Source organism: Rhineura floridana, chromosome 6 (assembly GCF_030035675.1).
Source record: "Rhineura floridana isolate rRhiFlo1 chromosome 6, rRhiFlo1.hap2, whole genome shotgun sequence".
NCBI lineage: Eukaryota > Metazoa > Chordata > Lepidosauria > Squamata > Rhineuridae > Rhineura > Rhineura floridana.
In genome coordinates this window covers 110,077,275-110,104,360 of record NC_084485.1, presented here as the reverse complement: position 1 = coordinate 110,104,360, position 27,086 = coordinate 110,077,275, and the positions used below count along the sequence as shown (strand labels likewise).

The following is a 27,086-nucleotide window of genomic DNA, read 5'->3' as shown; positions in this document are numbered from 1 at the left end:
ATATTGCTATTGTTAATAATAAGCTGCTAGATAACAATATGATTAGACTTGAAAGAATGTCTCTTAAGACCAAAGTGGAATGTTATAAAATCATATGTGAGGTGAATTTCTTTACTAGATTGCTGGTAGAAGGCCAATGGGAGCTCTAAGAATTTAAGAACATGATGACTTGCAAAATGATATGTGCTGAGATGAGTCTTGAAAGGGATATCTAAGGAGGTAGATAGGCAGACAAGGGTCAATAAGATATAGTAAAGCTGAGGAGCAATAGCAGCTGGTGGGGATGGGGAACTATGGAGATGGGAGGAAATGGCAAATGGCAAATCAGTACCAGGATGAACATAATTGCTTTGAAAGTGTACTCTAATAACGTAGCTATCCTGCCTGGAGTCTGAGACATGAGATGGAGGCGAGGTTTGATTCAGTTCTCATTTTATTAGCATAATGGTTACATCCAAAGCAGTGTGCTTCATAAACCTGACTACTCTGGCTCACTACATTCCCTAACTAGTCTACCTAAACTAGTGATTCTCAAACGGTGCACCCAGACACACTGGTGCGCCCTAAGAGGTGACTAGGTGTGCCTCAAATATTATGAAAGTATATTTTAAAAATGAGAAGAAACCCATTTGTATAGGGTAAGTAATAGTTTTCTATAGTTTAAGTTATTTTTATTCATAGTTTAAAATATATTAATATATTTTTAATTGTGTACACAAAGTGCGCCAGAAAATTTTTATATGTTTTACAGAGCGCCGCGAACCAAAAAAGTTTGAGAACCACTGACCTAAACAGTCTCTGCAGCGTATGTGGAGAGTTGACTCAGCACTAGAGTTGAGGTAGGCACCTGCTTAAGTAGGGAAGGTCTTTGCCTGTAATCAATGGTTCCTACGAAGTTCCACCCTCTGAAAGTCTCTCTTCTCCCACCTTCTCATGCAGGGTGAGGGGGGCAATCCTCTGAGGGCCCGTCTGACAGTATGACTTTGCTAGGTGATGGCGCGACCTCAGGGAGTGGGAAGTTGGTTGGCGGGGAAGTGTTTGAAATACAGGACGGGGACTCCTGCAAGGGTGGAGTTGGCACGCGTGAAGTGTCGCTCCTCAATGGCTCAGGCGGGGGGCTCACAGATGCGGCAGGACCTGCCTCGATAGGAATGCTGACCGAGGGAGTCAGTGGGCTGGCTGAGTTGCTCCCCTTCAGCACCCCCAGAGATCTTGTCCTCATCTGACTCCTCTCACTGATCTAACTCCCTTTGTGCCTGGGGTGCAACATCATCCCCCCTCCATGCATTTTCTCCCTCCAACCCCTGGGCTTGGGCTTGTCTGGGTAGGCATCATGGAACTCTCTCACCAAGTCCGGTGCATGGATGTCAGCTGATTCCGATGACTGCTCCGACTGATTGTACCCTTCCAGTGGATGAAATACTGGAGCCACCCTCGGTGCTTCCGTGAGTCCAAAATCTGCTTCACTTGATATTCCTCTTGTCCATCACCACTGGGGGGGCAGAGGTATCTCTGGCATTCTATGGGGATCGGGAGGATGCTCCAGGGTAAGCAGGGAGCGATGAAACACTGGATGTACCTTAAGAGATGAAGGCAATCTCAGATGAAAAGCCACTGGATTAATCTGCACCTCCACTTCAAAGGGACCCACCTTTCAGTCTTCCAGTTTATGACAGCGCACCCGTGTAGGCAGATAATGCGTGGATAGCAGCACTCTGTCTCCCACTCGGATTTTGGGCCCCTCCTGTCAGTGTTGATCTGTAACTCTCTTATAGTCTACTTTGGCTCTCTCTACTGTTCCTTCAACAATTGCTGCATAGCCTGCAGCTCCTGCACAAAGTCCTCGGCTGCAGGAATGATGGGACTGGCATGCGGGGTGGCAAAGGCTCGTGGGTTGTATCCCAGGTTGGCAAAAAATGAGGTGTTGTGTGGTAGCGTGCACTGTAATGTTGTAAGCGAATTCCACTAAGGGTAAAAAGGACACCCAATTGTCCTGCTGGTAGTTAACATAACAACCGAAATATTGCTGTAACGTGGCCTTCACTCTCTCAGTCTGACCGTCCATTTGTGGGTGATGAGACGAAGACAGTCTCTGCTCGCTCTGCATGAGTTGTCACAAGGAGCGCCAAAACCAGGCCATAAATTACTACCCTCAGTCCGAAACTAAACTTTCTGGCAAACCATGCATATGGTAGACATGCTACACATACAGTTGAGCCATCTCTCGTGCATTTGGAAGCCCCGTACATGGAATGAAATGAGCCATTTTTGTCAAATGAGAGGAAGCAAGGTCAGTGATGAAGTCCATAGTTACCATCTGCCAAGGATCCTCAGGGGTAGGGAGCAGCTCCAAGAGTCCTGCTGGCCATCCCGTGACATGTTTGGCTCTGGCACAGGTGGGGCAGGACTGGACATAGCACTCCACCTCCCGCTTCATCTGGGGCTGCCAAAACTCCTGGGCGACGGATTGCAAAGTTTTAAAAACTCCAAAGTGCCCAGCAGCGGGGGAGTCATGACACTGACACAGGACCTTAGCTCTCACATCCCTGGGGGCATGTACATAGCATCATAGTGATACAGCACCCTCCCTTCAGCGTGAAGATCTCGACATTCCTAGGAGACTGCTCCTCTATTTCAGACCGCTTCTCCTTGACAAATGGATCTCGTTCTTGTGCCAACCACAGTTCCTCCACCCAGGAGTCCTGACACACCCCTGCCACCATGTTCTCAAGGGGTATAATCAATTGCAGCAGTCTTGGGGTCGGGTTCTCCAGGTATTCCGGTTTGCGGGACAGAGCATCTGCCTGCTTGTTCTGCGCCTGGGGTATGTAATGGATTTTGAAGTGGAAGTGAGTGAAGAACTGAGCCCAGGGCACCTGTCTCTGGTTTAGCTTACCAGCGGTGTGGAGAGTCTCCAGGTTCCGATGATCATTGCGCACCTCTATCTTGTGGTGCGCTCCTTCCAAGAGATGTCACCAAGTTTCAAAAGCATCCCAAATGGCCAGCAACTCCTTTTCCCACACAGTTTTACTCTGAACTGGTCAACTTCCATGAAAAGTAGACACATGGTCTCAGACACACACCCCCTGTGCTGGTTGTAAAGCCACCGCTCTGATAGCCACGTCCAAAGCACCAGTCTCCACTACAAAGGGGTGTGTGGGGTTCACGTGTTGCAGTATGGGTTCAGAGGCGAACTAAACCTTCAGCTTCTTGAAGGCTTTTTGCATGGTGTCAGTCCAGTGAAAGGGACCTGAACCCTTCAAACAGTCTGTGAGGGGTGCCGTCTTGTCAGAGTAATTTGTGATGAACAGATGGTAGTAGTTGGTGAACTCCAGGAACTGTTGAAGATCCTTGTTTATTTTGGGAGGCTGACATATGAGAATGCAGTGGATCTTGCCTGGGTCCACCTCCACCCTGGTGGGGGAAATGTGGTACCCCAAAAAGTCCAGCATGGTTAGATTGAATTCGCACTTCTCCAATTTGGCATAGAGATGATGTTCCCTGAGATGTCGCAAAACCGCCTGCATGTGTTCCTCGTGTTCTGCTGGAGAGTCCAAATAGATGAGGATATCATCCAAATACCCGATCACGAACTGATCCAGATAATCCCCAAATATGTCATTCATAAAACTCTGGAAGACCCCAGAGCTATTAGATAGACCAAATGGCATGACCAAGTACTAAAACTGTCCACAGTGTGTCTTGAATGCCGTCTTCCACCAAGTTGTAAGCCCATCTCAAGTCCAGCTTGGTGTAGACCTTGGCCAACCGCAGGCGCTCCAGCATCTCCATGATGAGCGGCAAGGGGTAGCTATTAGGAATGGTGATCTTGTTCAGCTCTCGGTAATCATTACACTGACGTAACTCCCTGCTCTTCTTCTCAATGAACAGAAAAGGAACCCCGGCCAGCAACTGGGATGGTCGAATAAAGCCCTTCTTGAGATTAGTTTCCACAAATTCCCTTAGTGCTGCCAATTCAGGTTCTGACAAGGAATAGATCTATCCTGAAGGAATTGCCACCCCTGGTAACAGATTTATGGCATAGTCTTATGGTCAGTGGGGGGGGGGAACTGATCAGCTTCCTTTTTGTCAAACATATCCCGGTACTCCTCATATTTATCCGGCAGAACAACTCCCTCCTGCAGTGTGACTCCAGCCACGACATCGAGGGGAGATTTCTTCTGTGGTTGACAGTGCTGATGGCAATGCTCCAAAGTAAACACCACCACTGCTTCATCTGAGAAAATGGTGGGGTTGTACTGAACCAACCAGGGCACTCCCAACACCACCAGGAAGCGAGGCAGTGATGCCACACAGAATGACAGTCTCTCCACATGTCTCAGGATTTCCATTTCCAGTGTCTCTGTCACCCTGGTAACAGTTCCTGACTTTAAGGATACTCCCTTTGTGTCTGGGGCACAATGGTAGCCCTAGCTCATGAACATGTTGCACTTTACCTTGGCATGTATACTGTATATTGTTAAGCAGTGGGATTCCCGTGCTCTACCACATGAATAGCATACATGCCAGTAGTAACTATAACAATTACAATCATCATTTAGACTTGTTAGCTGTTTGTTACCTCAAGGTCTCCAAGCGACTTACAACACTGTTAAAAACACAGATAAGTACACTACACCATTAAAAACAGCACAAAAAAGAGAGTCCCCATAACAGCTACAGGAAGGTTTGGCAGCACAGTTATAACAAGCAACATCATCGTGGACTATCAAAAGCCTGGAAAAAGGGTAAGTCTTTATCTGGCGCTGAAAATATGACAATGAAGGTGCCAAGTGGATCTCACTGGGGAGCACATTCCACAGATGGGGAGCCACAACTGAAAAGGCCCTCTCCCTTGTCATCACCCTCCAAACCTCCCTCAAAGGAGGATATAGTGTGAAAGAGCCCTTAGTCATGTAAAGCTTTTTTGGCATATAGATTTTGTGGATGGGTCCTTTTAAAATAGTCCAAAAACTGCAGCTGGTCCAGAACAGGGTTGTAAGATTATGAAATGGTCCCAGGGTGGTGTGATTGACCATCTAATGCCTATTCTTTGTTAGTTGCACTGGTTCCCATCCCTTTTTCTAGGCCCAATTCAAAATGCTGGTTTTAACTGCTTGAGACCAGGCTACCTGGAAGGCCATCTTCTGCCACGTGTAACTATTTGGTTCTCAAGATTTTCTGGAGGCCCGCCTCTGGCTATCTCCACTGAATGAAGTGAGGCAGGCAGCCTCCAGGAAAATGGGCTTTTCAGTGGTGGCACCCAGGCCCAGTACGAGTAGGTGGCCAGGGCTTCTACAGATGGGGCTGGGACTCCTGCTCTGCAATCCTTGCCAGCCTCGAGTTGCAGGGCCACAACCAGATGTTGGCAATTGCAGAGTGGGAATTCCACTCTCCCAGCCAACATCACCCCCGCACACCTGTGCCACTGGCGCGCACTTAAATATGCCAGGTCATGCCACCTTGTGCATCAGCGCACATGCCTGCCACATGCACTGACTCTCAAGGTCATGCAACCAAGCGTATTTAAGTGCATGTGTGCACATGTATGCACACACATACAGAGAGGAGGTGGGGCCCCGCAGTGGGCTGGTGTCCAAATGCCTGAAGCAGTCTGGTGCCAGCCCTGGTAGCCTTCCTAGACAGCCTTGCCTGGCACATCTCTGTGGTCTTTTCAGCACCAGGTGAACACCTTTCTGTTCACTCAGGCCTTTAAATACCTTAGGTCATTTGAGTGTGTTGTTGCTGTTTAATTAATTTGGGGGATGCAGAAAGTTCAGGGGGGTTGTATTTATGTAGTCCCCCCCACCTTCTCAATGATTTTATGTTTTATTTTGTATTCCATTTGTCACCTACTTATTTATTATAAGCTGCCCAGAGAATTGTATGTCATAAATAAATAAAGTGGATAGAATCAGAGATACGATGGCCCAAGATATTTGGCTACACCAGCAAAACAATATCTGCACGATACACCAAACCTAGTAAGTTACTAAATATAAATTAATTACTGGCCATTAGAAAATAATAATATACAGGCTAAAAATATTAGATTTGAATTAAGCATTACATGGACTTCATGTGTGAACCAGAAGAGAAAAAAGCCCATTTTGTTCAGTTTCAGCTGCTAAGACTATTCTTTTTACTCTTCAAGGAGGAGGAGGAGGAAATTGTAGGATGGAGTTGAAAAGGATGGAATCAGAACTAGGATCTCAACAATTCCTTAATCAAAGGTTACATCTCACACTAGTCTAACTTTTCTCATCAAGAACAATTCTATTTGTGCCATTGGCTACAGGACAGTGTTTTATGTCATCTAACCAGAGTTTACGAAAGTTTAAAATAAGCTTTGATGGGTCACTCTTAGAGAGTTTAATGTGGAATGGACTCTCCCTCTCTCCCTCCTCTTTTGTTGTATCCAAAAATAGCTAAATGAAGACAATGCTGATTTTCAAATGCCATAAAGACCCTGTAACATTGTCTTTAATTATTTTACGGTACAGTGAGTGAGTGAGTGAGTGAGTGAGAGAGAGAGAGAGAGAGAGAGAGAGAGAGAGAGAGAATCAGTCTTTGGCATTTAGGAAGAAAAATATACAGAGAAGTGAACTGATATCACTAAAAGATAGAAGGCAGTGAATAAAATGGACAAACTCTCAGTGAAACCACAACTTGTCTCAGGTGAAAATATAGCTTCATTTTGCAGGTTGCCATGTTATTCTTCACGTAATCTCTGCTAGAACCCCTGGTACTTCTCTTCATTCTCTCAGGATGAGTTCCACTGTTAGCTGTCTCCAAATCATCCAGTTGTTTCTGTTATTTCCCTACAGCAATGACAATGTAACCCCAAAGGCACAGGAAGGCAAAAAGCAACTGACATTTTTATAACTTCTCTGTCTTTTTCACTGTAAATAAAACTTCTTAGAACTACCACATTTCATCAGAGAAAAAGAGGGCATTGTACTCGTGTTGGAGTCAGAATGCAGCAATCAATTAGAACGTGAGTATGAATAAATCCTTCTTTCAAAACATCCCTAAAGGACAAAACTTTTGAATTGTTTAGAATATAAACAATCCACTGGGTGAAATCCAGTGTTGCTGTTCCAAGGGAGGCAATTCCCTCTTTCCCTTTCTGCTCCCCATGCCACCTTTCATGGTGTTCGGGAGAGTTCCCCAGGGGGCTACAAGGGAAACAGGAGAAAGTTGTCTCTGCTACTCCTATGTTAGTGGTCATCTCTGCTAGAGCAAAAGCTGTTCTGCAAGTGGATTTCACCCACTGTGATTCTGTCATGTTATGTGATGTCAGGATTCTGGTGTTTGAACCTCAGTCTTTGGGTATTTGCCTGGAATCTAGGCTTACATGTATTGTATGCAGTAAAGATTCAGAATCCTTTTCAAGGATGCCAGCATGGTTAACGAGCAAAGTCAAGGAAGCTCTTAGAGGCAAAAAGTCTTCCTTCAGAAAATGGAAGTCTTGTCCAAATGAAGAAAATAAAAAAGAACACAAACTCTGGCAAAAGAAATGCAAGAAGACAATAAGGGATGCTAAAAAAGAATTTGAGGAGCACATTGCTAAGAACATAAAAACCAACAACAAAAAATTCTATAAATACATTCAAAGCAGGAGACCATCTAGGGAGACAATTGGACCCTTGGATGATAAGGGAGTCAAAGGTGTACTAAAGAACGATAAGGAGATTGCAGAGAAGCTAAATGAATTCTTTGCATCTGTCTTCACAGTGGAAGATATAGGGCAGATCCCTGAACCTGAACTAACATTTGCAGGAAGGGATTCTGAGGAACTAAGACAAATAGTGGTAACGAGAGAGGAAGTTCTAAGCTTAATGGACAATATAAAAACTGACAAATCACCGGGCCCGGATGGCATCCACCCGAGAGTTCTCAAAGAACTCAAAGGTGAAATTGCTGATCTGCTAACTAAAATATGTAACTTGTCCCTCGGGTCCTCCTCCGTGCCTGAGGACTGGAAAGTGGCAAATGTAACACCAATCTTCAAAAAGGGATCCAGAGGGGATCCCGGAAATTACAGGCCAGTTAGCTTAACTTCTGTCCCTGGAAAACTGGTAGAAAGTATTATTAAAGCTAGATTAACTAAGCACATAGAAGAACAAGCCTTGCTGAAGCAGAGCCGGCATGGCTTCTGCAAGGGAAAGTCCTGTCTCAGTAACCTATTAGAATTCTTTGAGAGTGTCAACAAGCATATAGATAGAGGTGATCCAGTGGACATAGTGTACTTAGACTTTCAAAAAGCGTTTGACAAGGTACCTCACCAAAGGCTTCTGAGGAAGCTTAGCAGTCATGGAATAAGAGGAGAGGTCCTCTTGTGGATAAGGAATTGGTTAAGAAGCAGAAAGCAGAGAGTAGGAATAAACGGACAGTTCTCCCAATGGAGGGCTGTAGAAAGTGGAATCCCTCAAGGATCGGTATTGGGACCTGTACTTTTCAACTTGTTCATTAATGACCTAGAATTAGGAGTGAGCAGTGAAGTGGCCAAGTTTGCTGACGACACTAAATTGTTCAGGGTTGTTAAAACAAAAAGGGATTGCGAAGAGCTCCAAAAAGACCTCTCCAAACTGAGTGAATGGGCGGAAAAATGGCAAATGCAATTCAATATAAACAAGTGTAAAATTATGCATATTGGAGCAAAAAATCTTAATTTCACATATACGCTCATGGGGTCTGAACTGGCGGTGACCGACCAGGAGAGAGACCTCGGGGTTGTGGTGGACAGCACGATGAAAATGTCGACCCAGTGTGCGGCAGCTGTGAAAAAGGCAAATTCCATGCTAGCAATAATTAGGAACGGTATTGAAAATAAAACAGCCGATATCATAATGCCGTTGTATAAATCTATGGTGCGGCCGCATTTGGAATACTGTGTACAGTTCTGGTTGCCTCATCTCAGAAAGGATATTATAGAGTTGGAAAAGGTTCAGAAGAGGGCAACCAGAATGATCAAGGGGATGGAGCGACTCCCTTACGAGGAAAGGTTGCAGCATTTGGGGCTTTTTAGTTTAGAGAAAAGGCAGGTCAGAGGAGACATGATAGAAGTGTATAAAATTATGCATGGCATTGAGAAAGTGATAGAGAAAAGTTCTTCTCCCTCTCTCATAATACTAGAACTCGTGGACATTCAAAGAAGCTGAATGTTGGAAGATTCAGGACAGACAAAAGGAAGTACTTCTTTACTCAGCGCATAGTTAAACTATGGAATTTGCTCCCACAAGATGCAGTAATGGCCACCAGCTTGGATGGCTTTAAAAGAAGATTAGACAAATTCATGGAGGACAGGGCTATCAATGGCTACTAGCCAGGATGGCTGTGCTGTGCCACCCTAGTCAGAGGCAGCATGCTTCTGAAAACCAGTTGCCGGAAGCCTCAGGAGAGGAGAGTGTTCTTGCACTCGGGTCCTGCTTGCGGGCTTCCCCCAGGCACCTGGTAGGCCACTGTGAGAACAGGATGCTGGACTAGATGGGCCACTGGCCTGATCCAGCAGGCTCTTCTTATGTTCTTATGTTCTTAAGTTCAAAAAGTCCAGAGATGTGCAATATCAACCTCAATGAATTCTCTGACATCTCAGCAAAATGGGAGAGCAGATGGTGTGATAGATGCAGGGAGGGGCCTACTGTGTTACACAGCCATGAGTCTTACAGACGGTGTGGTGTGGTGTGCTGGTCTCCAACCAGGGAGACTTTTTTTTTGTATACTGCTATTTCATTTTTTTAAAAAACAGCAAAGCTGTTTACAAGAAATAAAAAACCCACAGTAAAAACCATTAAAAATACAGAAAACAAAGATCAACTATTGTAAAAAGGCATATTTTTGATTGCCTGAATAAGCCTGGCAGAACAGAAAGGTTTTCAGCAGGCATTTAAAAGTTAAAACAGAAGGCGCCTGCTGGATCCTTGTTGGCAAAGCATTCCAGAGAACTGGGCAGATGAAATGAAGGCTCAATTTCATGTCGATGTGAAATGAGCCTCACCAACTCGGGAGGCAACCAACACCACTCCTGCTGATGATCAAATATTGTTCAGATAGGAAGCAACTTGAATGACATTGAGCTAGCCCCCATGTTTCAGCAAAACCTACTTCAAAGAAGAATAAAATAGGGGGGGGGATGAACAGCTCCTTTAATAACTGGGGATGGATAAAAACAGGAAAATGTTTTATACTAAGTCAGGTCATTCATCCATCTAGCGCACTATTGACTATACTATACTGACAGTGGCTTTCCAGGGTTCAGACATGAGTCTTCATAGCCATACCTGGAGATGCTGAGGACTGAACCTGGGACTTTCTATATGCAAGAATGTCCCTATGCTTCTTAGCTATGGCCCTCCTCCAGTCCTTTTAATGCTACAACACCGTACCAAACAAACAAAAGATTATTTATTTATTTAGTCCATTTATATACCTCTTATATTTAACTAAAACTCTAAGCAGTGTACAATAAATCCAAACATCTTAAAACAACAACTACAAAAAGCAATAAAATACAGTTAACTGAACAAAACATCCTCTTTAGTATCAACATAATATAAACATTGCATATAAAACTAAGTACAAGAAATACTAGAAAAATTATAATATACTTAATAGACTAAACAGAATATTCCCTATGGTTCAAGGAAAAATAAACATGTTAAAACAAGCTTATTTTAAAACATAATAATTATACAAATCAGATTTCTTAATCACATTATAATAAAAAGCAAAACAATTAAAACAGCCGGCCCCCATTATATCAGAATTTTGCCTTACTATCGTTGGGAAAAGAATAAAAAACATTTAATTTACTTAAACAACCCTTACAAAATCAGCACATTCATATTTAAACATATCAACATTCTAAACCAACACACTCACACTTACCTCAAATTATACTCTACAAGCACTCACATAATTCAACCACACATCCTGAAAACAGCATACTCACATGTATACCCATGACAACCACTCAAATCTACATACAGCCAAATAATGCACACACATATTCTAAGTACAACATTCATACTAAACACTCCCCCTTGTCTCTCACTCAAGGGGGCAGAAACTATGCCCACCAGGCTCTCACCCTGGGGGTGTAGAAACCACTTCTTCCAACATAGTAGACAATGACACTTCCTCACCTCTCAACTGAGGAACAAAAACCATTCAAATCTCAAATATTCACCCTAAAGAAGGGCAGGCTTTCAATCGCAACAGCTCATTGGCTTGCCTTCTCTCTTCAGCACTTGCAGCTGGTTTTTTCTTGACAGGCGATGAATTCCAGACCCCAAGATGACTCCAAGTGCGATGCTAGCGTCACACTTTGTGGGATGCCAAGGTGCGCGCTGAGGCACAACCTCAGGCAGCCCCTCCCCTTTATATACCTGGAGCAGAAAAAAAGAATATGGCAAAGTTGTGGGCAAATGGCAACACAGCAGCACACAGAGTCCTTCCAAACACATACACAAAAATAAAAAAACATTCTTTCATTTGTGCCACAGTTTGAAACTTCTTGCCCAAGTAGAAGCAAGAGAACTGCTACAGTTCCAGTTCCAGTACAGCATGAACTCCCCTGAAGTGTTTGCAGGACAGCAATCCTTTTCCTTCCTCTCATAGTTCTTTGCCTTTGAACAATAGTGTGGAAGTAAAATTCATAGTCCTCAAACTTTGGTCAAAACCTTGTAGACATGACGGGTGATGGGAAGAATAACATTGAAAGATGCTGTTAAGAAACGTTACGAGGATATATTACAGGATGTTCCGAAAAAATGTTGATGCCTGACCTTCTAATCACAAAACAGATAAACATGTGTGCGTAGTGCTAATTACTCAACCCCTAGTAGCTAAGATGTTTGTGTGATAAGAAAGTAGCTTTGTTTGTGCTTCTGAAAAATGCTACAAACATGTGCTGAAAACAGCTTGGGACAGAGGACTTTTGGGGCTTGCAGGGAGCCTCCTTGTTGGTCTGAAATTCTCTCCAAGCAGCTGCTTGCTTTGTTTTAATAAAGTACCTCTGGCAAGATCTGGATTCGAACACAATGTGAAACTCTGTTTCCTCCACAATAGTCAAATAATTTTCTTGCCCAATAGGCCAAGATTGAGGGATAAGATTAAAGTACATCTTCTGTGACAAACCTCTTCATATGTTCATTTGGCAATTGACATGTGGCACAAACTAAAACCTATGACATTTTGCAAGCCAGATATTGTTTTTTGAATGATAATCGGCCAAAACCAAATAAATAAATAAATCCTCTATAAATAAATAAATGAGTGCAGTGAAAAGAAGCTCTTAAACATGCTCAACTACGTGCTAGATTGCATCATGGATTTGTAGATGTAAGAAAATTTTAGGGCTTCATCCCAAGACATCCATATATGATATAAATAGAACAACAAGGTTCATACAAATTGCTAATAAGCAAAAGTGAAAATCACATGAGTTGTAGAAGACTTGTAGAAAAATTGATGAAGACACTTACTTGCTTCACCTGACACTTGGCTATTGACTTCATATAATGTGGCAAAGAATCATAAGAGCAATAAAAGTTACATGCTGTGTCAATAAGTGAAAACAGCACAAACTGAGTGCCAAACAACATGAAAAGAAAAAGTCACCAGCCCCACATCATCAATACTGATCCCCATTTTCAAGAACACACTTGAGTCACTGTTACTAATCAGGCTTTCCAATTTATAGCAAATGATGTTGTACACTTGATGATTGATAATAGTGTGGAAGAATCGTGTAAGATCTTCCTTGAACCATGAAGACACAATATGTAGCAGTTTGACAATGCATAGACTGGTGCACAGAACAAATATATACCAGCTGCCCAAATGACTTTTCATTAAGAAAATTGCAATTGTTGCGAAAAAGGAAGGGGGAGGAAGAATTGCTTAGGATTTCACTCTTCATTTTTGGTGCAGGAAGTGAAGGTGAATTTGCAACATGTTGAACATAAACAAAAAGCTATTAGAAGCAATTGTTCTATAATAAAAATTGAATGCACATTATGTTGCTGGAGCACAGACATCTGTCACTCATGCAGACATCATCCTATAACCCATATAACTAACTCCATTTTCCTTCCTGATTGTATCAGGGTTGCGTGTGGCATGACAATAATTTGAATGATAGACATCCAACCTGGAATAGTGCTATGCATACTTATGTTTTGTTTGCAGGCAGTGCTTTTCTTGAAGAGATGTAAATTTTTAAATTTGCTTTTATTGAGAACAGGAAATATCAGGGGCAAGGTTGTTACCTTGGAATGCAAAGTCAAAGTTATTGTGGTCTACAGCTTTCATGAAATTTTTACTAAGTTTTTCAATTGACTTTTTGGTTTGCTAATGAAAAAGGGCATGAATAATTTAAAAGCCAAGAGTATAATTGTGTATTAGAACCATACTGCACTGCTACAGAATGAGAGACAACACTCAAGGCACAGCTTAACATAATCCCCACAACCTTTGATTCCAATCATCAAAACATTTCATAAAGCATCCCATATGAAAGGCCGATATTTTCTTTGTCTTACTGAATTATTGTTGGATTTCTGAAATGTAACTTTAATCAATGAGATATAATTTCTGAACATGTATTAAATGGTAATGAAAATTAGTCTTCCAAGTTCCACAAAAATGAGAGCAAAGGTCTTTGACTTCAAGGTTATAATAGTCTTTTTTAAAAAATGCTTCTATAGCAGCCTTTCATAACCTGTTGCCATTGGATGTCTTGGCCATGCTGGCTGGGGCTAATGGGATATCTAGTAATACATCTGGAGGACAACAGGGGAGTGTACTATAGCATATCCTAACAAGTCCACAAAAAATTGTAAACATTGTTTGCAACAGTGGTAGAGTACCCACTTCTGTACCCATTTTGGTTGGTTCCAGAGACATTGGACCAGGATGATTTTCCTTACCCCAATGCAGCTCAATTAAAATCATTATACTGGGGAAAGGCTGCACATTTTTATATTTGTGATGTCCTTCAGAGACAGACCAGCTTTGAAAACCAGACTGGAATATCACTAGTCCCCATTCCTTATCTTGAACCACTACACCTGTGTATCCTGTTATAAAAAAGAAAACTTTGATTTGCCCAGACTCAAACAATCCATTTGCAGCATTTATGGAGTGTAAGTTGTGTTCACAGCAAATGTTATCTTTCATATTAATACATTTACTATGCCCAGATGTGAACACAACACATTCTCATATTATTATAATCTAGGTTTTGATAATAAAATCAGACCTAATAAAATGGGGGGGTGTTAATGAAATAGCAGCTGCTTGTGTTTGATGTAGTTCTATTACATGTGGCTAAAATTATTTCACTTTGATGTTGATTGCAAAAATTGTTGCAAAAGTTGCAGTGTATGTTACCTTAGCATATGGTTGCTTATCAAAGTCTTTCATATAGTTGGATATTTTGTGGAATGTAATCTTGTTTTTTTCTGATAACTGAGAAAGTTAGCAATTAAGTTTAGGAATGCATTATAAATTTATTGTATCTTCTACAAAGGAAAAAAATAGGATAAATATCCCTTCCTTTGAACTTCTGGCTCTCTTCTTCTTGAGAGGTCTCTACCACCTCTGCTTACGTCCTAGATAGCCTTGCTGATTCAGGTAATTATGATTTAATAGGGTTTCTCAGCTCTGCATCAATATTTTAGAATTGTAATAATAGCAATTGTATTTTATAATGCTTCTGTGTTATTAATTTCATTTATTTTCTCTTCTGTATTGTTTGATTAACTTTCGTTAAGTAAAGAAAATGTATTTACCAAACTTACAAGCCTAATACCAGGGCTGGCACCAGAGGGCAGCCAGGTTGGGCCCTGGCCAAGGGGGTAGCACTCCCATTCTGTGATCTGCAGCAGCATCAGGTCCCAACCCTGCCGCTGATCACGGAGAAGGAGCTCCCAGGGCCCCCCAACACAGTCAATGTGGGCTTCAATAAGCCCACATGCATACCCCACTTACTTCTCCTGTCCCTGAGAATGTCATGCGCTGTGTGACATGCCTGCCATCAACTAAGATGGGGGGCTTTCCTAAGGGGCTGATGCCCCTGCAGCCATCTTGCTTGATGGCAGGCATGCGCATTATGCATGCATCTCATTCACGTGATGACACCAGTTGAGATAGGTGGGATGCATGGGTGGGCACTGCGGGCCCACAGCATGCTGGTTCTGAAGGGCTCAGTCATGCCTGGTGCCAGCCCTGCCTAAGAATCATACTTGAACCTTAAATTTCTGTGTGTTAAAACTGAAGGGGGCTAACTCTCCCCTTTAACATGGTATTTGTTGCAGAGGGACCTAAGGTGTAGCTTAACCGCCAGACCCAATGTCTGCTACCTAGAAATCACACTTAGAATTTCACTCTGAATGGTACACATTTGCAGTAGACACACATATCAATTCTCAACTCTAACCTGTTCACTAAGAACTCGAAAAGAATTGTTTTTCTGCTTTTTACAGTAAGGCCCCACTTTTTGGCGGCCCGCTTTTTGGCGTTCTGCTAATATGGTGGCCCGCTTTTTGGCATTCCGCTAATACGGCTGCTTTCAATTAGAGTAAGGCCCCACTCATACAGAGCTTGTTCTGCTTTTATGGCGTTTTTCGGGCATCTGCCACCATTCTATTGAATGAGTTCTGCTTTTCGGCGGCTTTCGCTTTTCAGCGGGGGTCTGGAACATAACCCGCCATATGAGTGGGGCCCTACTGTATTATGGTATCTTTTACTATTTTTACTATGGGTCTGTTTGACAGCACTCTTAACTTTTTTGCTCTGAATCTGTGCTTGTTCTTCAAAAGTAATTGTCATGCCATGTCTCATTACCTTCTCATCAATTAGCTGTAAATTCTACTGATCTAGATACCAAGGGAACATTTGTACTAACCAGTCATTGGCCTCCACTGTACAGTCAGCCTTTAAAATCTGAGACCAGCCGCAATAGCAAACTGGATATGCTACATTCTTGGAGTCCATGTAAATATCAGTGATACAACTGAAGAGCTGCGCAGAGAAGCTGAAAAGCCAGCCAAATCAGAAATACGGAGTTAATGTCAGAATAAAGTGAATGAGATGAACAGTGCAGTGATGCAAGGAAATGAACCACAAATCCATGCCAAGACCACAGACACTTCAGTGCCCATAGTTGGCAGTATATGAAGGCATGGAAAGGGGGAAAAAAAACATTGGTGTTTGTGGTTCTGAAACATTTTAACATTCCAACATGACCCGTCTTTTATGGGAAGCTGTGAAAGCATGGTTCCTCCCAGGTCTCTAAAGTGTGTGGCTTCCAAAGCGAGTTCTCATCCACATAGTTCCTTTTCTTCATAACAACCATTACAGAGACTATGTCTGAATCAGACCTAATGCATTTGCTTCAAATGGGGGATGGGTGAATCTGTCTATTTCCACTCTGATTAGAGTGTCTGTATACTATAGCCAGCATGGAATTTTTTGCATTCCAGTATGTTAAATTGAAGATACCCCCATGCCATTCTGCTGCTTCCCATAAGATCATTTCAAAACAAAATCTTACAAAACTTATAGTCCTGAACTCAGAAATGCTTGCTTAACAACCCTTTAAGTTTTTGTGCTGATACACAAAACAGAAAGAATGCACAGTTCAAAGTCTAAAACAGGAGTAAAAAAATGCAATCCCTGGTGGACTTTTTTTGTCAGTAGTTTCATAATTTGTTGAAATTAATAAAAAATCAGCCATGTTAATAGAGTACCTGTAATCCTATTACTTACCTTGCCCCATACTCTGCACTTCATCTTCCAGAGTTTGAAAGTTTTTTAAAAAATACATGGCTGAATTTTTATTAATTTAAGAAAATTAACATTGGAGTCTATGATAGTACAGGGCATGCCCAGTAAGAACCAACTGTCAGACTAACAGCTGTTTGGCTTGGCTAATCAGGGTCAGCTTTGGTTTAAATTTGGGTGGGAGACAACATGTGTCTGCTGTAAAATAAGAAGGTGGGGGAAACCCCCCAAATAATGATACCGTTAACAGTGTTTTGCTTTTGGAAAGGAAAGGGGCTTTCCCTTTGCCCAGTGCCCACCAACCCAATCTCCCTCCCCCTACTCCTCCCCTTCACCCCTCCCCTCTCTTCCTTCGTTTCCCAACCCCTCCCCTCTCCATCCTCCCCTTCCCCATGTCCTCCTCCTCTCTCTCTCCCTCCTCCTATCCCCTGCCCTCCTCCCTTCCCCACCCCCTAACCTCCTCCCCCACCCCTGCTCTCCTCCCTCCTCTCCCTTTTCCTGCCCCCTGGCCTTATACTACAGTAGGACCCCGCTTTATGGTGCTTTGCTTTACGGCGCTTCGCTAATGCGGCAGTCTCAATTAGATGCAATTAGACTAAAGCCCCACTCATACGGCACTTGTTTCGCTTTTACGGCTGTTTTCGGGCTTCTACACCATTCTATTCAATGAGTTCCGCTTTTCAGCGGTTTTTGCTTTTCGGAGGGGGTCTGGAACGTAACCCGCCATATGAGTGGGGCCCTACTGTACTGAGAATTGTGTCACAACACTCAAAAAAGTGGATAGCTAAGTTGCAAACCACACATTGGTCTGAAAGGTGCAAATCAGGTCATTTCTTTTATGAGTTGGCACACACTGAATTCTTCCGCTATCCCTACTTCAAACCTTTGCTCACTTCAGCAAGGATAAGACCAAGATAACATCACCCCTCTCTCTCTCTCTCTCTCTCTCTCTCTCTCTATATATATATATATATATATATATTTATAAAGGGCAGGCAAGTCACCATGGGATTTGAATAGTGTTTGTTTTTTGTTCCAGCTCTCTGAAAAAGTGTTTTTTTTTTACTTCTGCAGAACACCCACGGAAGAAAACTAAGACTTGCAATTGGAAGGATGCCTCAAACTTGAATCACTCAGATTCTAAATTTTTCACAGGCTTTGCCAGAAGACTAAATAAATGGTTCCTAATTGTTCTCAGCCTCTCTCTTGCTCTCTAAAGTAGTTTATCATAAATGGGAGCTTCATTGTGTTAAATGCTTAAAGAAAAATGACAGATTCTTTATATGGACCTGTTTTGATTAACTTTCAATATCTGTCTGTCTGTCTATCTGTCTGTCTATCTATCTATCTATCTATCTATCTATCTATCTATCTATCTATCTGCTACCTAGGTATTTTAGAGGCTAACAGAAAACAGTAGAAATGTTTTGCAAATTACAATTGAGTTTATTTTTTTATTTTAATCAAGAGATACACCAACCAATTCTTACATTGTAAAAAACAAAACTTTGGCCTAGAGGTTTTTGGCTGAGGCCAGTCTCACTTTCAGCTCTTTGCAGGCTGGCCTAACCAGAGGGAGAAGACTTCCCTGGGAGTAGGCCATGTTCAGGAGGCAGAGACCAACCCCATGGGAAAAACTCCCTTCCCTGCCTGTCAAATTTCTCTTCTCTGAGATAAATTATTTTCAGATCCATACTTTACGTGTTGGAGGGAGGCAACACACGGGTGGATCAATTTCAAAAACTATTTTTGAAATTATAGCAGCTGTTTTTAGAAGTTGAAGAGGAACGTTAAATATTTCCCATGATCACCCTGCTGGACTTCTTCCTCTTTCCCAGAAGTTCTTCCTTTGGGATAAAAAGGTTGGTTGCAGAAGCAAATGGAGGTTTTAGGGACTGAATAGGGGGAAAGTTAGAGCTTTAAAAACTTGGGTTGATAGGATACCTGAAAGGTTGTCTATATACCCAGTGAAACACTGTGCTCTGCGGTGAGGGCTGCCTGCAGATACCATCTTATCAGGAGGTCTGTTCTGCACAACATAGGAAGCAGACCTTTAGTGTAGTGGCACCTACCCTTTGGAATTCCCTCCCTTCAAATGTTAGAAAGGTGCCATCTCTGTTATCTTTTCAACGCCTACTGAAGACCTTCCTCTTTAAACAAACCTTTCAGTAAAGATCTTATCCCAATCTGTGTCTGTGTTAGAATTACTTTTTAAGATGTTTAAAAAACTTATGTTTTGTTTTAATATGTTTTTAAAGATGTTTTGTTTTAATATATTTTAAAGTTTGTTTTTAAGATGTTCTAGAGTGTTTTGTTGGACATCCTGGGCTCTTTCTGGGAGGAAGGGCAGGATATATATTTCATAAATAATAAGTTGAAACTTTGATCCCATGTATGCTTGAAAGCTTGCCACTCAGTTAAACTGAAAATAGCTGGGTTGACTAAGGATCACATAAGATTTTTTAAAGCATTGTTACCCTAATAAATCATTTTTGCCCTAATAAATCACTTGTTTGCATTTTAAATCACTCCTGGCAGCATTAGTGTTATAGGAATATTACAGTGAGATATGAAGCCCCACTTACCTGCGCAGCATGGATAAGCGGGGCATAGTTGCGAGTAGGGAGCAATGCTGCCGTGGCCATCTTCGTTAAGGGCAACGTCATGTGTCACAGCGTTAGGTGTGTGTGATGTGCGGCAGGGAGGGGAGGGGCCATGGGCTTATTTAAGGCCAGGCCGCCCCTCCTACCTCCTCTTTCAACGAGCAATGAGAGGACGATGAGGGACATAGCAGAGAAAGCTGCAGGACAGTCGGCGTTGGTTGGGCCTATTAGGCCTAATTGGTTACCCCCAGCGGGGGGTTTGGGAGCCCCAACAGCTCAGTGCAGACATCTCCGCATGTGGTGGTCATTCCCCGAGTTGGGAATGACCTCAGTATTTGAGGCAAGGCCCTCAGGTGGCGGGCATGTGCAGACATGCAGTTCGGGATGCATCGAAGGCCTCGGTTACCTAAGGGCATGGTCCTCAGTTTGGCAGGCATGTGCGGACATGCAGTTGGCGAGACAACAGAAGGGCATGACCCTCACTTTGGCAGGCATGTGCGGACATGCAGTTCAGGAGGCAACGGAAGGGCATGGCCCTCAGTTTGGCAGGCATGTGCGGACATGCAGTTCAGGAGGCAATGGAAGGGCATGGCCATAAGTTTGGCAGGCATGAGCGGACATGCAGTTCAGGAGGCAACAGAAGGGCATGGCCCTCAGTTTGGCAGGCATGTGTGGACATGCAGTTCAGGAGGCAACGGAAGGGCATCGCCCTCAGTTTGGCAGGCATGTGCGGACATGCAGTTCAGGAGGCAACGATGGCCTCGGTTACTTAAGGGCATGGCCCTCAGTTTGGCAGGCATGTGCGGACATGCAGTTGGCGAGGCAATGGAAGGGTATGGCCCTCAGTTTGGCAGGCATGTGTGGACATGCAGTTCAGGAGGCAACGATGGCCTCAGTTACTTAAGGGCATGGCCCTCAGTTGCAACGAAAGGGCATGGCCCTCAGTTTGGCAGGCATGCATGGCATGCAGTTAATAAGGCAACGTCGGCCTTAGGTATGTCTGCTTTGGTCAGACATACTCCCGTGAAGGGTTTGGCGTGGTGTCTGGAGCCCGATAGGGATGGACCAAGCGCGAAAGAAGGTCAACCGGCAAATTCGGTTGGCTATTCTGGGGCAGGGGGGTTGGCTATTTCACACCCTGCATTCAGCATTGGATGGGTGAACTGTACAGGGCCGATGGTGTTCACCTGTCTGACGCAGGTAACATCTTTTTGGCAGAAGGGGTAAGCAGATGGGGCTTGCCCTTGTCCCAAGCAGGGGCTGGTCGCCCGTGAGCTGTATGGCAAGATGCTTGCTTATAGATAGTTCCGCACCTAGGTTTCCCTCTGCAGGTCACTTTAAAAGGTGTTTTTGTATAGTTTAATAAGGTAGCCCTTGTTCAACCCAAGCTGATGTGACCTTGTCTTATTTCGCCCCTTCACTCGCAAATGAAGCCCCACTTACCTGCGCAGCATGGATAAGCGGGGCATAGTTGCGAGGAGGGAGCAATGCTGCCGTGGCCATCTTCGTTAAGGGCAACGTCATGTGTCACAGCGTTATGTGTGCGTGATGTGCGGCAGGGAGGGGAGGGGCCATGGGCCTATTTAAGGCCAGGCCGCCCCTCCTACCTCCTCTTTCAATGAGCAACGCCCACCCTGCCCTCCCTCTCCTATAGTATGTTCAATGGTTGCTTTGGGACCGAGTAGGAATTTTTACCCTGCCCACCCTTGTTTGGCGGGCAGGTTTTTTGCCTACTCCACACTGTGAGAGTGGGATGGAATCGGGTTAGGGGGCGTTGTGATTAATAGGTGAATTTGGCTAATTTGGCTATTTTGTTATGGTCGAAGTTTAATTGCCCTAGGAGGGCAGTTTATAATTGGGGCACTGGTGTGGGAAGGTGCGGAAAGGGAAATAGGTAAGGACAGCTCGGTGGTCCCCTTAGGCACCTTTGGAGGTGATTGGCAGTTCTGGAGGGCCTGTCTCTCAGGGCTTTACGGCTCTAGAGCAGGATATGGGCTGCTTCTGGGGCCAACTTATCCTCATCTACCCAGGGATTATACGGTCCCAGGTGGGGATGATGTGGGAAGGCCCCCCTACTCACCTACTGGGTGTGGCTGGCAGAAGGGGTAAGCAGATGGGGCTTGCCCTTGTCCCAAGCAGGGGCTGGTCGCCCGTGAGCTGTATGGCAAGATGCTTGCTTATAGATAGTTCTGCAGCTAGGTTTCCCTCTGCAGGTCACTTTAAAAGGTGTTTTTGTATAGTTTAATAAAGTGGCCCTTGTTCAACCCAAGCTGATGTGTCCTTGTCTTATTTCGCCCCTTCACTCGCAAGTTAGAGTTTTAAAATGTTCAGGCAATAGCATTAAGTGTCAGCAGATTAATTAGGCCCTATCGTGTGTAAATCCTGTGTTTGGATTTACATTCATAATACCTTGATCAAATGTGTGTGAATTAGAGTTACCAGGTCTCTGTATTTTGGCTGGAGTCTCTGGTTTTTGGGGGGCCCCTCCGGCTCTCCGGCTAGCACCCCTTAATCTCCAGACTCTCAGCTTATTAAAAAAATAATTAAGTTTCTAGGTGGTCTGGTTCCCGAGATATACACCAAAACGTCAGCTGCCGCCCCCACGACTGTTTAATCTATTTAACTGATACGATGCTGAAGTTGGTTCCTAGTTCCCAGTTCTTAATTTGCTTGAAAGTTCAAAACACTAAAAAAGAAGAAGAGTTGACAACTACAGCAACTTCAAACCAAATGTAACATGTCTCTGAACCCAAAAATATATGTTGGGGTACCCTGTTTGATATATCACTGTGATTGGGGGACTCTCCCCATCAAGAATAACAATACATTTATGTAATCAAAATAATCAGGCTTCTGATATTATCATAAAAACATAATGATGTCATAAAATCATGAAAAAAAGTAACTGGGGATGCCCATCCCAAACTCTGCTGTGGGACAGCACAAATCATATACCCCAGGAAAGGGGAGGGTGTCCTCTACGAGATGCCACTATGTCCCGCCTGGCCCAGAGCTTCTGCTGGGTGCAGGGCACAGAAGAGGGCATCTATACAAAATCAAAGCAGAAAAAGACATACAGGAAAAATAAATAATTGGGGGTGCCCACCGCAAAATCTGCTCTGGGCCAGGACAAATCATACGCCCCATGAAAGGGGAGGGTGTCCTCTATGAGATGCCACTGCGTCCCGCCTGGCCCAGAGCTTCTGCTGGGTGCAGGGGAGGGATGAGGGCATCTATGCAGATAGAAAGGGTAGAGAATCTTCTTACTGATTTCTCAGACCTCTTTCTGAAGTGAAGGGTCAAATCTGTAAAGAAGTTTGGAGCAGCTACATTAAAAGATAAGGGCAGGGCATTCCAGGCAGGGCATTGCCAACCCTGCTTGGATATGGGTGTCTTTGCAGAGGATCCCTAGTCAAGCTTTACCAACAGCACAATCCAAACTATATCTACTCAGAAGTAAGTCCTGTTGAGTTCTATGGGGGCTTAGTCCCTTAGTACTTGTGTTTAGAATTGCAGCCTTCAGGGGCATCCATCTTTACGCCCGAATGCTCCCATCTAACATCTTCACAACACTAGGCTCCTTTCTTCCTACAGTGGCCTTCTGGTGACTGGCCTGGCCTGAAGGCACATAAACCCTTCTTTGCCGAAAGCAAGTAGGCTAGATTAAATGTTCCCTACCCAGGCTCCATCTTTTAGCTAAGATGTCTAGCTTAATTTCCAGTCAGATTTTTTTTAATTGTACGCTCCAAGCAACTGTGATTGATGCTTAATGTATCATGCTTAATTACATCACTTGGGCCCACCCCATGACATCACTCGGGCCCGCCCCTAAAATCTCAGGTTTTGGGATGCTTCTGATCTGGCAACCCTAGTGTGAATAAAGTTGGCCTGTAGCTTGTGGCTTCTTGATTCACTTATATTGAATGATCTTGCAACTCTGTTTTGACTCGGTTCTCTGTCAATGATTCCCACAGTGGTTTCCGGCTCAGTAGAATCCATTTGTAAACTGGAATTTTTTTCCTAGCCTGTCTTTTAAGACAAATGATTCCTAGATAACATGCTACATGTATGTGTGTTATATGTCTTGTGAGTTGTCTGTGAATGATACCATATGCTTTAGTTATTGTCTCTACACATAATTATAATTCTTCTTTTCTACCATTGCATGTGTATGGAGTATGGTAAATTGATAAAGAAGCCTCTTATCATCTGTGGAGCCCAGAGACTAACTTCTTGAGTTAGAATTCCTCCCCTGGTTCAACAAACATTTGTGGTGTCCTTTGAATCTTCTCAGGGCCTTTGGCATTTCACACACTCCTAGATACTTTCAAGATTTTTTACAAAATAGCGTATGATGCTGATATTTAAAAACAAGTGTTCAATATCTGTCACAGGAATATTGAGTTTATAATTTAAACATTATAATAATTTCAAGATTACTTGGCCTGACATTTTATTCATACATGAGCACCGTACCATCTTGAAGGCTAATGCATACCATTCCTATGATACTTTTAAAAACCTGTTTTTCCCGTGGTTCAGTGCAGAATTTTCCATTGCTACTTGGTTATCAAATTTGTCATCAGCTATTTTAATCATGTCCATTATCATGTGATCAGTCTTAAGAGTTTTGCTTCAGTAGATTAAATTGAATCCAGTTTGCTTTCATTATTATTATTATTTCATTTGCTACACTTATTGCAGATTGTTCTCCTGGCTTGTAATTATTTTCTATTAAACTCTTTGAATTTCATGTATCCTTTCTCAAAATACTCTACAGTGTGTACATTTAAAATAAATCAATTATTGTCAGATTTCAAGTCTCTTATTTCTTTATTACCAGGTACATGGTCTAAAACTCTACCTTTTTCTAAAGCCATCAAACTGTTCTGTACATATAACAAAGTATTCTGCGTTGTTTTTTAAGCAACTTTTTCCTTGTTGAAATGTGGGGAACAGATGGCTAAGGGGATGTTGTCATTAGACCTACAAGTGTGTATCTGTAAGCTGATAATTCTAACCTTTATTAGTATAAATGACCAAACTACTGAGATGTGGTTAATGACTTATTAATGCTTGAATATATTCTTTTCAGCCAGATTGAATCTAGTCTTGCCCTACTGTTTGCAGAAGTGACCAAACTCTAACAGAGAGACCCTCAATAAAGGAAGGGAAGGGGATTATCATTGATCTCCTTCTTCCTCCTTTTTCCATGATGTTTCAAAGGGTCTTCCAAACTTCTACAGCAGTTTTCAGTGGTGTACAGAAAGGCTACAAGATGGAGTGGTGGATCCATGAAAATTGCCTTCCCCTCGAGCTCAAGTGGGTGACGTTTTGCCATGGCAACCTACTGACTATTATTTGGATCATATTTCCTATCAAATATAGCATACCTTTCACTTAAAAAACAAAACATATGCTATAATTAATCTCCATCCCTGTCTTTTGACTGGCAACACCAAACTGTTATCTGTAAGTCTGGCATTCAGCTTCCTCTTCTATAAACCATTGCAAAAGAGCACTCCTTTGCTACACACCCAAACCAATGAACATTGGGTTGTATCAAATGCTAGTCCTATTTATTTATTTATTTATTTATTTAATTCAATTTTTATACCGCCCATAGCAAAGCTCTCAGGGCGGTGTACAACAAATAAAAATATATCTTTACATTTCAATATTAAAAAACCATCTAATTCTCAAATCAACAATTAAACAAACAAATAAAACATATAACTAACAAATACAACATTAAATACAAATACTGAAATACTAAAATGTTAAAAATATTAAAAATATTAAAATGCCTATTCAGAGTAGGATGGATGAAATCTGGTCTTCATGTGGAGGTGGGGGGTTCAGCTTCATCTTCAGATACAGATATGTGCCACAGGTTAGCTGAAATAAGATTATGATTTTTTTAAATAACATAGTGCTTTTTCTTACCACAGGTCCAACACTCAGCAGTGTGTCTCTGTAGCAACAGTACTGCCACCACCCTGCAAGGTCCTAACATTGTCCAGGGAAGCTGTAGTGACATCAGTTTTGGGGGGGATGACTAATCTTTTGGAAGATTACTTTTAAAAAGTAATAAATTACAGTTACAATTACTTGGCCCAAAAAGTAGTAATTACCGTTACAATTACAATTGCTCTGAAAGTAACTGATTACTTTACTTTTTCTCAAAAGTAATCACTACAATTACATTTCAGTTACTTTTTTAAAAAAACTCCTTCAAGGTGCTGGCCTTGGATGCTGCACATCTAAGAAGCCTAAAACAATATTAAAAATAAACACACACACACACACGGGGTAGTAGAATAAAAATTTTTATCCATAAGATTAACATAATGGCATAACAGAATCTCACATCCCCCCAAGCAATGAAGATACCCCAACTCTTGAAATCAGATTTTACACTTGAAATGCTTTTATAATATGTTTCTGTTATGTCTCAAAAGAACAAGATGCTCAAAGAGCATGTCAGACAAGGAATGTCTTTTTACAGTCATTACGTTGCCACCAGTACTGAACAGGCGTTCTACTGCGGTGCTTGAAGGCATGCCTGTGTTGTGCTGCAAAAAACACCGCAGCACACGTGGAAAGCCATGGAGTGATGACACTTCCCTGCTGGGAGACCTCAGGTACCTCACCAGTTCCTCCTCAGCAGTGTCCACTGCTGACTTCTTGCCCTGGGGCAGAAAGTTAAAGAAGTCATCTTCTAAGTCATCTCCTTCCTGGTCTTTATCTGAAGACTGATCACTGTCCTCATTAAGTACACCCATCTTTACTTCAGCTTTCAGCAAGGCTTCCATTGTGTATCTAAGAAAGAGAGAGGATATGTTAACATATATATGTTAGGAAACCATCATCTGCTCTTCATTTCCTGATGCTTGTCATGTCCCCTGGTTCAGGGTCCAGCCTGAGCCTGTGGATGATGACATGGAAGGTAGGAAGGTGACCAAGTCACCACACTCATGGGGCAGCACAGCAGACCCTTAAGGATTACCTGCAGCAACCCAAGGTTGTGATGAGGAGCCCCAGGAAGAAAAGGACCAGCCCCTGCCTACCACCTTAAGCCCTCTGATGCCTCCCTTGAGACAACATTTCCCTTGGAGTAATCCACCCAAAGGGCTTCCCTAATGTTCTTACTTGTTGGTATGGGTGGTGGCCTGACACGATTCCAGCCAATCTAGTTTGAAGCGAGGGTGTAGGCAGGCTGCCAGAAGAAGCCTCTTGTCCTCCCAGATAGCTGCAAACCGCTTTCTTAGGGCTTCGTGCACACCTCTCAGCAGCTGAAAACAGTATGTGTACCTCTCAGGTTTGTTTTCCAGTCCTTCTAACTTGCGGTCCAGATTGCAGAGCGTTGGTAGCAAATACCCCATGAACATGCCGTTCTCCCATTGCAGGATATCTAGGGACTGGGCTAGTGGCTCCATAATCTCTGTGTATTCCTGTACCACTTCAATCTCAGCAGCTCTAATCCTGGACAAGGAGCAGCGGTCCATTATGGCATGCATTTTTAGTGGCACAGTTGACAGGAGCTCATGTAGTTGCTTCAACGCATCAAAGGTGGAATTCCACCTGGTCTTATTCGGTACCTTCAGATACACACCACATTGCGCACGGATATACTCAGCAATCTGGGCTGACTGGTTCTGCTTGGACCACAACTTGCTGCACTTTCCCATC

The 27,086-nt window shown here is 43.0% G+C and overlaps 1 protein-coding gene across 1 annotated transcript; it reads right to left on the bottom strand.

The window, feature by feature from the left end:
• Window positions 1-3,651: 3,651 nt before the first annotated feature.
• LOC133386874 (uncharacterized) lies at window positions 3,652-26,816 on the bottom strand. Its single transcript, XM_061630645.1, has 3 exons — window positions 26,547-26,816; window positions 25,918-26,216; window positions 3,652-3,983 (listed from the first exon to the last, which is right to left on the bottom strand). Exons 1-3 carry the CDS (start codon window positions 26,783-26,785, stop codon window positions 3,652-3,654), a joined length of 870 nt encoding a protein of 289 aa, XP_061486629.1. The 5' UTR covers window positions 26,786-26,816.
• Between the last annotated feature and the right edge of the window lie 270 nt (window positions 26,817-27,086).

Coding starts and splice junctions, on each gene's coding strand:
- LOC133386874 (XM_061630645.1), bottom strand. CDS start 26,785: ATGTTCATGGGGTATTTGCTACCAACGCTCTGCAATCTGGACCGCAAG. Junction 26,217..26,546: donor GCCACCACCCATACCAACAA/GTAAGAACATTA, acceptor TCTCTTTCTTAG/ATACACAATGGAAGCCTTGC. Junction 3,984..25,917: donor AGAACGCCTGTTCAGTACTG/GTGGCAACGTAA, acceptor ATTCCTTGTCAG/AACCTGAATTGGCAGCACTA.